Source organism: Merops nubicus, unplaced genomic scaffold (assembly GCF_000691845.1).
Source record: "Merops nubicus isolate BGI_N331 unplaced genomic scaffold, ASM69184v1 scaffold3955, whole genome shotgun sequence".
Classification (NCBI taxonomy): domain Eukaryota; kingdom Metazoa; phylum Chordata; class Aves; order Coraciiformes; family Meropidae; genus Merops; species Merops nubicus.
Genome location: NW_008612970.1, coordinates 28,979 through 40,237, shown reverse-complemented (window position 1 = coordinate 40,237; position 11,259 = coordinate 28,979). Strand labels below are relative to the sequence as shown.

At 43.7% G+C, this 11,259-nt stretch overlaps 1 protein-coding gene across 1 annotated transcript in view; it reads right to left on the bottom strand.

Moving 5' to 3' along the window:
* Positions 1 to 5,957: 5,957 nt before the first annotated feature.
* CDC5L (cell division cycle 5-like) overlaps positions 5,958 to 11,259 on the bottom strand; it is a gene marked incomplete at its 5' end in the record, with an annotated part of 32,363 nt that continues 27,061 nt past the window's right edge. Inside the window, 2 exons of the mRNA XM_008941732.1 lie at positions 5,958 to 6,441; positions 8,172 to 8,384. Of these exons, the coding sequence (XP_008939980.1) occupies positions 6,337 to 6,441; positions 8,172 to 8,384 (318 nt within the window). The remainder of the gene's footprint in view (positions 6,442 to 8,171; positions 8,385 to 11,259) is intronic.

Below are 11,259 nucleotides of genomic sequence, written 5' to 3'. Positions count from 1 at the left end.
ACTGGCATGATAATTATACAAAATAGACCCCACATTTCTCTTTTTTTTAGGGAAGGGGAGGGAATTGGTGGAGAAGAGAGGAGCCTAACACACATTTGTCTGATCCTGCGAGGCATTTACCTGTAGCATGTACTTGGCAAAAGATCTGATATATGGACTGAATAAATAATAAAACAGCCTGTGTTTCCTCGTGTCACATTTCATAAATGCTTTCGATGTACATAAATGATCTTACAAGAGGTACTTGCATTTCCTCTGAGGAATCTTTAAGGAATCCAGCTACATCAGAACCAGGGCTGTAACTTGGAAACCTGAAAGCCATCTAATGAGGCAGAGCCTGTCTAATCTGATATGTGAAATACCTTTGACTTTGATTTGAAAGTGAGATTTTTCTAACCCTGACACTAAGACATCTCTTAATAAATTATAAAGAAAAACCCAGAAAACACCCTCCAACAACTGGCAAACAATCAAACCCACTATGAGTAATCCTGTTGGCAGAAGAAGTGGTGCTGTAAGATGCTGCTTGTATCCAGTCCTTTACCTTTTCACCTGCTGCGTGGGCCACAGATATACCAGAGGCAGCAGGAATTGGTTAAAGTCACCTCATTTAAATACATCAAAAAAATAATGAGCCAGGGGATAGCTGGAGGGGAGAGGAGGGAATTACCTAACAGCAGTGCCCACATGCAAACAAAACGTGAAGCTCCTCTTTCTATCCACTGCTACTCCCCTTTGCTTCCAAGTTTGTTCCCTGATGGAACCAAGCACTTGGAGGTGGTTGAACTTGGAAAGCAGTGGGACCATGGTGTGTCCTTGGTGGAGATACTGGGATGGATTTGCTTACATATATGTTAAGCATGTCTTTTAAATCTTTTTCTGAATCTGATCTCAGTCCCATGGGAGTTAACATGAGTGGAGGTCTCTGAGACCAGCAGAACCAGACAATCTGTTTGTAACCAAAGGTACAAGCTGGAGTCCTACAAAGGCTGAAAGTCCAAGTCTGGAACCAGTTAGAAGGACACTTTGCTTTCAGATGAGTACCTGGCTGTTTTTCAATATGCATTTCACCCGGCCACGAAAACAGGGGAAATGCCATTTGATACCTCCCAGTTAAACCCTGCTTGGAAGACAGGTGTTGCTTTGAACCCAACTGTATGGAAGATAACTGCAAGCTGGATTCCTGAGATGAATGTGAGACAGATTAAGTCCAGACCACAATAATGTCATCTTCTCCAGCAACATCAGTGTCCTGGGATATCGAAGGCAAGCCAAAGTTCACACACTACTTTAAGATACTGCTAGCGCGTTTGCAGCCAAAACAAAAAGTTCAGACATGGGTTTTGATGCATTTTATTCAGAAATCTACGTTCAGGCCATGTTTGCAAAAAGGGATGAGTCTCCAGCGTTTCTCATCAGGGGCTCAGCTGGGGTGGGCAGCTGACTCATTAGCTCCTTCCTTTGGAGCACCACAGACCCTGTGTCACAGTCACTTTTAAGCAGACAAAGAAGTGGGACAGCCTCCAACAGAGGCAATTCTGCCTCACTTCCACTATTGCTTTCAATTCTACCTCAAAAGTTGGCCCAACGCACGTCTGTACAGGGGATGGGACAACCAAGCTGGATTAACACATCTTAAACCAAACGTGGCTGCCTCAGTGCTTGCCCCAGCAAAGAAGGGTCCAGAAGCGGAACAAGCAGCAGTAGGCAAGGACCAGATGCTCCTGTTGGCACAGGCTCTGCTTGTGGAAGCCAGAGAACGACCGTGTCTCTTGGCCATCACTGCTGGGGTGACTAATGACAGTGTTAGAACAGTGCTTAGTTCTCTGGAGGCTTGCCATGCTCTGAAGAGCTGGCCCCAGCTCTGCTGGATTTCTCTCAGGGAACCTCCTGTGTCTTAGAAGAGTCTTCCCCTTAACTCTAGCTCATGTTGGGAGTTTTATTATCTGCCAGGTATGGACCAGATGTCAGCAGTTATAATTTAACACCCTTGTCCCATTAGCTTTCCCAGGTACCTGAATCCAGCTTGGTTGAAATAAATGACAGTCTTATCAACTCCACCGACTTTGAAGCAGGCTCCAGCTATGGGATTGATCCCATACAGAAATACCACGTCTGAGTCCAGGAAGGGAGGAAATCATCAGCTGAAATTCTTTAAAGACTTGCAGATATATCTTGGCATGCTAAATGGAAGTGAAGGAATTTCTCAGGGAGAACGCTAAATAATTCTCAAAATCTTTGTCAACACACACACACCACACAACCCCCATCCCACCTCTGCCACTCAGCCAGGTTCTGGCTTACCCACTGCAGTAAACTGTTAACCTCCTTGCACTGTTTGTGGTTATAATTACTATTGTTCTTGCAAATGAAGACCAAATTAAGGGCTGGTTTCAGAAGTTTAAGTTTGGTGTCAAGGTGTGCTGGTCACTCTTTGTGTCCACCAAACATCTGTATGCAATTACACAGCTTCAGAAAGAGGTTCAGGAGAGTTGTTTGGGCTGTAAACTGGGTCTACACCCAAGAATGATGTTAGCAAGCTCAAGCTCCATCGCCACCTGAAGCACTGACATCTACCAGCATCCAAATTTCATTAAACCTCTCCTAAGCACTCAGGTTTAAGCTACCACACCTGAATCCCTTGATCCCAGGATGTTCTCGGGAAGTTCTTCGCTGTGAGGCTGGTGAGACACTGGAAGAGGTTTCTGAGGGAAGTTGTGGGTGCTCCACCACTGGAGGTGTTCAAGTCCAGGCCAGATGGGGCTTTGAGCAACCTGGTCTAGTGGGAGGTGTCCCTGACTGTGGCAGGGGGATTGGCACTCGATGACTTTTCAAGTCCCTTCCCTAGCCAGGCTCTGCTGCTCCACACACATCCTTCTGGGTCCAACACATATATGCACAGACCATCCAGCATGAAGTTTCAGAGGTGATTTCAGCAGAATTAAGACTGGGTACCTTAGAGAGGGCACTGAGACTGTGCCAAATGATACACAGTACTAACAACCTCAGACAACATCTTAAGCATCTGCCAGTGATAAGTTACTGCCCCATGGCATTGAAATACTTTGGTAAAATCACAGAATGGTTTGGGTTGGAAGGAACCTTTCAAGATGACCTAGTCCCACCCCTCCTTGCACTGAGCAAGGACATCTGCAGCTACATTAAGTTGCTCAGAGCCCTGTCTAACCTGACTTGGAATGTCTCCAGGGATGGGCTTTCTGCCACCTCTCTGGGCAACCTGTGCCAGTGTTTCACCACTCTCACTGTAAAAAAAATTCTTTCTTCTGTTTAGTCTAAAACTCCCCTCTTTTAGTTTAAAAACATCACCCCTTGTCCTGTCGCAACAAAACCTGCTAAAAAGTCTGTCCTCTTCTTTCTTGTCAGCCCCCTTTAAGTACTGAAATGCTGCAATGAGGTTTCCCTGGAGCCTTCTCCTCTCCAGGCTGAACAACCCCAACTCTCTCAGCCCTTCTTCATAGCAGAAGAGTTCCAGCCCTCGGATCATTTCAGTTGCCTCCTCTGGACCTGCTCCCAAAGACTCATGTCCTTGTGTTGAGGACTCCAGAGCTGGGTACAGTATTCCAGGTGGTCTCACCAGAAGGGAGCAGTGGCAGAGTTACTTCCCTCGACACGCTGCCCACATTGCTTTGGATGCAGCCCAGGATGTGATTTGCCTTCTGGGATGCAAGCATCCATTGCTGGCTCCTGCCCAGCTTTTCACCCACCAGTACCCCCACATCCTTCTCCAGGGCTGCTCTGAATCATGGAATCATAGTATTATACAATCTTTTGAGTTGGAAGGGGCCACAAAAAGTCACCTTAGTCCAATCCCCCTGCAATAAGCAGGGACATCCCCAACTAGATCAGGATGGTCAGAGACCCATCAAGCCTGCATCATAGAACACTTCTGGAAAACAAGGCAGGAATGGTACCACAGCCACGTCTCTGTCAAGATTTTGTCTGCAAAACAAAGGTGCAAAGCTCTGGTAGCAATTATGTAGGACAATGTCAGGATGGGGAAGCAGGAGCCTCTGTAGCTTACCATCACCTTTGTACTTTCTGCCTTCTGCTTGCCACAGTCCTGATTGCAGCAGGGCTCATTTAGGACCCTCAGCAGAGCCCGACATCAAGCCTCCTCCAGCATTCATTTTGAGCTCAAGAAGCACCACAGGGCCTTGGGTACCTTCTGAACCAAAAATGTCTCTCCTTGGCTCACAGCATGATTTTTGTGGCAGCTCGGGGCAGGTAAAAAGCCAAAGCAGGGCACAACTGAGCTTTGAGGAAGGTAAGAGACTTTGTTTCATTATTTTTTCTTCATTGCTGAGACAGGCAGAAACTTCAGGACAACAAATGTCTAGAGACAGGGAAAACAGTGAACTTGCTTAAGCTTTGTGTGAACAACCTGGACTGGAGGGAACACTGAATAAACCTCCTGCAGACACCTTTCAAATATAACCCCTCCTATCTGCTGCTTTGCTTGCCACAAATGCTTACATGCTACAATTAATGACTGGTTAATTGTGTGCATGTCAAGAAAGAAAAAGAGTCTTTTGCAATTTATCAGTCCTTCTGAATTTGCCACTAAAAATATTTGCTAAGGCAAAAGTGTTTGAATACCTGTCTAGCTCCAAAGCTGTCAAAACTAGAGGAAACATCAAAGAGGTTCTGCTGCAGCCCTAGAAAGAAAGGAAATAATTGTAGTTGTGGTATTGGTAAACCTACAAGGGTTTTCTGTTAATATCTCCAGCTACCACACAACCACAAGAGCTGTCATGATATGCATTTATATGATTTTTCCTTTTGGGTATAACCATCCAAGATAAAATACCCCATATGCTGAAAGATTGATGCTTAATACTTCTTTCCAGATGTGCTCTGGTTTAGTTAAATATTTAACACATTTCTAGAAGTATGTAGTCTATAATTGCATTAATACTTCAGAAGAATGATGTCCTGGTGAGTAAAGGGAAAGACATTCCAAGGCTGGCCGTGTACCTACTCCTGCTAGTGATCAGGAGAAATCAAACAGGTTGTTGCCTTTAAAAACATCTGATTGCCATTGACCACTGTGGAGGGCTTTTAAACAGCTACACAACCACCACCTGGACAGTGTCCCCCAGTAACATTCCCAAGGTCTAAACGAAGTGACAATCTGCAACGTGGTAAAATCAGAAGCAGCAAAGTCCTCATTCAAATGCTGTCTGTACAAGCACAATTGCATGGTGCACCCAAGTGGGTGCTGGATTGCTGCATCCTGTGCTGGGAACAATAAATACCCCTTTGTCTTTTCCCCCATGCATTTCCACAAGCAATTGCTCAGGAGACCTAAAGTGGGTCCAAAGTGGTGGAAGATGGATCCCTGAAGAAGTGATGAACCCCTCTACAAAAAGAAGAGCATGAAAGCAATCCCCTCATGAGATGCCAACTCTGGCAGATGTATGTATCAAAAGCATTGGGAACAGCTGACAAAATTTTAAGCAGTAACATCTAACTGAAGTGTGGTCTGACCAAACAGTACTCAGAAAAACATTTTGGATGAGATTTAGAAAAGCACCTCCATGAGTAGGAAATAATTCACCCTTTTCAATAACCCCACCCTCACCCTTCAGAGCAGACAAAGCAGTGAGAGAATAACCGGAGGAGAGAGGTAAAGAGGGAGCTTTTCTCCACCCTGCTCCATGGCTGCTCTGGGCAACAAAGCATGTGGAGTAACCAGCTCTCAAGGAGCAGCAGGAACTGACCATTTGAACATCCTGATAAAAACAGGAGCAGCACAGGGAAGAATCAGGAATATGGTATTACATGGATCACAGTTATCCCACACAGGTCCTTCCTATTACAAATTACAGTCTTGGAAAATAAAAGCAGCAGCAAGGGAAGGAAAGATAGACAATTAATCAAAAACACAAGCCAGGCTCGGGATAGGGGAGGAGTCAATTTTAGTTAAAAGACAGGCATTTTATTTCCTATTTATGTTTTGACATTCCAGGTTTGCTCAAAAGACATTATTCTGCAGGCATGTATCTTACAGGCCTTAAGACTGATGAAACACTAGGAATAATGTGATAACCCCAGCAGATGACATGGCTAAAATCATACCAGAGTGATTTCTTTTTCCCCTCTTTTAATACAATTTTGGACATTTCAATCCAGCTTTTAATTCTGGCTAAAGCCATTCATACCTAGAGCATCTGGAACAGTCCATTAAAAGAACAAACCCTGACAAGGTGCAAATAGCAGACTACAGCTGATTTCTGCAGCTGATGGCCAGAGCTGCTGAAGAAGTATCTGTACACGTTAAAAATGACACATCAGTGACAAATGGAATTCTCTGCTTTAGTACTTTGCTTGAAAAGTCTCTTTATCCAACATGAAGTCAGCAAATCTCTGCTGAAGCTCCTTCTCTCTCTCCTGCTGTCTCTGCACATCTTCCTTCAGACACTGTAAGGAAAATATAATTAAGCAAGCAGTCAGTTTTTCCAATAGTCACACCCAAAAAGATCTTTACAAAAGGTTGTGTCTTCGTTCATTCAGAGAAAGGGGTCAGAACTGAGACAGGACATTGCTGAAATTACTTATTTTAAATCTAAATGTGAAACAAAGCAGTTGATGTAGAGTATCAAGAATCAGTCACCCTACTTCATGTGACAGATACCTTACCCTAGTTTTGACAGTGGTTAGTATCAAATATTTCAAAAGGAGAGATTTCAGATTGGAAACCTGCCACTAGTAGTGAGTTGTATTTAACTGGTATAAGTTTGTTCAAAACCTTTTTTTGGCAGCCTTCCTAATTGACCCTATGTCCTGCAATAAGGCCTTCCACAGGCCTTCTTCTGCTAATTACATAGTGCACAAAGAACTACTGCTGGTTCTGAAACTAACAGCTGCTAGTTTGTTTGATCTCCCTTCACTCTTGTATCAGAAGAGACAGTAAACGTATCCTGAGGATTAGCCCTGTGTAGCCATTTACTAAAAATAGGTGCTAAAAACAGGTATCTCTCAAGCTACTGAATATTTTTACTGTTAACTTACACTAAGTCAATTAATCACTTGAGTTTGTAAACACACCTATCAGCATTTCTGAATTGTCTTCACAAATTCTGTTTTAAGATTTGATAAACGTTATCATTTTTACAGCAAGTGGTTGAGAGAAGATTTGAGACTCAATGGAGCCCTCTCTTCTAGAAGGGAAAAAAAAAGAAAAATTGTCCTCAGATGAGTACTTCTCATTTGGAAAGCAAGCCTGGCACTGGCTCCAGTCTAGGACTGAATCCTGGTAGAGCACTGCCTTGCTAGTAGAACAAAGCACAGAAGAGTATCCTGAAGATGCTTAAACAAAGAATGGTGGCTTTGAGACATTGTTTTCAGGTATTTCAGTGTACCTGCTTCTGCTAGCTCCAGGCTGAAGGTAAGGCTGCTTAAGTGGCATCTTCCTCCTCAAAACCCTGCCAGCTAGCTAGGGGCTGGTAAGGCAGGTGGTGCTACTCAGGAGCAATGCTCCCCACCACACACACACACGTTGTTAGCCAGCAACAGGACTGCAAGCAAATAGCCTAAACTCTGAGCATGGCTCAGAGCTGTAATTACAGAACTGCTGCTCAGCTTCTGAATCTGAAAGGCATGTTTAAATCACCAGAGGAATCCCATTTCAGTACAGGCTTTCTCAAGGTCCAGCCATCTGCAAGTCTGACATCAGCGCTGGCTTCAGGGAGTAATACCACCAACATGTGAACAGGAAGGAGAATCTGCTCTAGTACATGCTGGCATTTGGTCCACTGGCTTTTAAGGAAGTAGGAGGCTTTACAAAAGTTTCAGATCTACCCTAAGTTCTAACAGTAATTAAAACCAAAACAAGCCAAATTAATATGGATATGGAACTTCTGTCGATACGCATTGCAGAAGATTAATAAAATAAACCACACAAGGAAGTAAAAGAAAAACAAAGTTCAAGAACACACTAGCAGATTAATCCCAGCTTCTAATATATATCTATTAAAAAACTTTGCTATTGAGGGGAATGGCAGAGGAGTCTGGTAATAGCCCAAAGTAAGATTTAAAAAGACCATTAAAAATGTGACACAAACTCAGGCTGTGAACCTCAGAGCCCTGTTAAAACATCCTTCCCACAAAGTGCCTGCATCTGACCCGAGGTTTGCCTTCAGGAATCTCACCTCCAGCCTCCGAGGGATTGCAGCATCCTCGTGCTTCTTCAGCTCCTCAAAGGTCCTCAGCTCCAGGTGTGCCTGCTCGATCTGGTCCCACAGGTCGTTCAGCTGCTTGATGAGGCCCATTGCTCGAGACTGGTAACCACCCAGCAAGATCTTCAGCTTCTTCTCCATCTTGGCAGCCCTCTTCGCTTCAGTTGTCATGTGACCTCTGTTTATCTGTCAGAAGACACCCAAGAATTGTTTCATTTATCCAGAACTCACAAGTCAAGAGGAAAAGAAGTAGAAAAAACCCCAACCCTGTGGAACTGTATTGTGCTCACCAAGTTTTGATTTCTAGCAGCAAACCTTGCTGTGCATTTCATACCAACCCAGATTTCTGGATTAAAACCTTACAATGTCAAAGCATTAATCCAGGGGTGAAAGTCCACCAACCAAAACAGGGCTGGTGACACACTGTACGAGTTCAGTTTTGCAGACAGGAATTGCTGCAGTTGCTGACCTAGGTAAGCAACCAAGTCACACGATAGCCACATCCTACTTACACTGGAGATGTTCTTTGTTGTAAAGGAAAATTAAATAAAGATATTATGTTTTTCCTTTCCAAAATTATATTCTTAGTCTACAAAACCAGCCATGTCTCTCAGCTCTTCTACCTATTACTGTAAGACTCATGGAAACCATATTCCATGAAGTAAAAAGGCAGTCAGGGACATCAGGGCAGCTCTGAATCTCCTGTTGCAGAGAACCACAGTGCAAACATTACACAGGCCTGAGCTGCAAATGAATGGCAATGCTGGGGCACAGAAATGCTGAGAAAAACAGCAGAAAGACTCTCAGAATGGCAACTAAATCCCACCACCTCCCCGCATGCACTTTCTTAGGACAACTACATCAAGGAGACAAAGGATTAAGACTAACTCTTGACAACTCCCAGAAGTGGGACAGGATGGAGACACCAACTACTATCTGCTTTTAAAAGGTATGAAAGGCAAATTCAAAGAAAACCAAACCAACTCAAAGAAACAAACCAAGCTGTGGTCCCCATCCCAAGAAGAACCTAGGTGACGTGATGACAACTGGACATGTGGTGATCCTTTGTTCCTGCTGTCATCATAAAGCATCTCAAAAAGACCACTTGGATTCAGATGTCTCAGTAGCTGAATGCTGGACAGTTGACTTCATTAAGTGTTCAAAGTCACACAGGATGGGGCTCAGCAACCTAATGTAGCTGAAGATGTCCCTGCCCATGGCAGGGGGGTTGGAATAGATGACCTTGAGAGTTCCCCTCCAAGACAAACTTTTCCATTATTATGCATCTTAGTGTTTGCAAGCATGTGAATGTGAGACTACAAGCAAGTGAAATTGGTTTTGCCTTAAAATACATGAATCTCACGTACCAGATCTCCCATTCTGGCTTCACTACACTGCTATGACATTACAATATTCCTCCCTCCTGTGCCACACCAAAAAGCAGGAGCTCCCCAGTGCCCTCTCTAGTAACACGGCTTTTGCTCAGGGCTTTTCCCTCAGGGATCTCCCAGCAGGAAGGTGAGATTGTCTTCAGCTAGCAAATGCCAAGACAGCACAATGAACCAGCTGCCTAAGGTCAGTGGCAAGCGCCAGAAGCAAACCCCCAAGATCTACAACCCAACACCCCACACAACAGAGTGATGAGATTCAGTGTGGTGTCAAACCCACAAAGCAGCTGGCATGCTGGACATGAAGCTCTCCTTCCTGCATCTTTCTTCTAGGTGCTACCTGGTGTGCCCTTGATTCAGAAGTCTTAGTTTGACCAAAGTGGCCTCCATCAGTCCTCTAAAACCATAACCCATAAACAGGCAAGGGATACAAATGACAAAATTCTGCCAGCTGGGACACAAAACAAATAAACATTTTAACATTCGTGTTAACATGCTATAAATGTTTTATAGAACATTTATAGCGAAGGTAACAGAAGCATTTTTGTATTTTATTCAGTAGGGTAAAATAAAATGAGCAGTAAAAGCATGAAACAGCCATCAGCATTTTTAAAGCTTGATAGATGGCACTGAACAAATCTTCAGCACTGAATCACACATTAACAATTAGTATCAGTCCTGTGTTATTTAACAGACAACACTGAGCAAAGCTGTGCAGAGGTGTAACACTTCACATCTCTAAATGTGCATATAAAGTCCTGGCTGGGGTGGGGTTTTTATGCCATTTTCTTTAAAAGAAAAAAAAAAAAAAAGAACACTTTTTTCAGAAAGCATTGTGTGAAAGCTGCCAATCTCAATAAAAAAAGGAAGGTGTCTGCTTGGATTTTGATTTTTGCCACAGTCAAAGATATATTATTACAGGAGATGAAGAAAAAAGTCAGTTTCTCAAGAGTTAAACTATAACAGCCTAACTCAGAACCACAGTGGCTGAACCACCTACCCTGGCTTTGTTTCTTTAAAAAAATCAGGGCTTTGCTAAGGAACATTTGTGCATACAGAGAAACCACCACTGATCAACCAAAAAGCAGAAGCTTTTCACTGCTCTGAACCCTCCATTTACCCAATATATCATCTTTTAACAATGAAACCAAACTCCATTGGGAAGGAACTACTTTCTGCTCTGTCCCTTACAGTGGTGAGGACGGCCAGCCAGCCAGAGCCAGCCACCAGGACTGGTTGTGCACCAAGCAAACCCCATTTCATCAGCCTTCCAGCCCTCCAACTTGAATAATAAAGTACCCTCTGTGATACAGCTGCAGACTTCTGGAAAATGCCTTCTCCTTAACAATTTATTCCCTCATTTAGAACAGTTTTAGTAGGTTGGGCAGAGATAAACAAAGCGAATGGTCAAGGGAGTAAACTGTTAATGGGTGAGTGAAAGAGAAATCTGACTTTCTGAGCTGCCTCCTTTGCTCCTGGGGAGGGAGATGCAGACTGCTGCCCTTTCCAGGTTCTGTTTGCAGTGTAGACCTAAGCTATGCCCAAGGTGCTTTAAGCATACAGAAAGGCGCCTCTTTTTCAATATTTATATAAATCGAGAGAAAATTAAATAAATAGATTAGGGATTTGTGAGGATACTCTCTGATGGAAAAGTATGAAAGCTTTAAATGTCT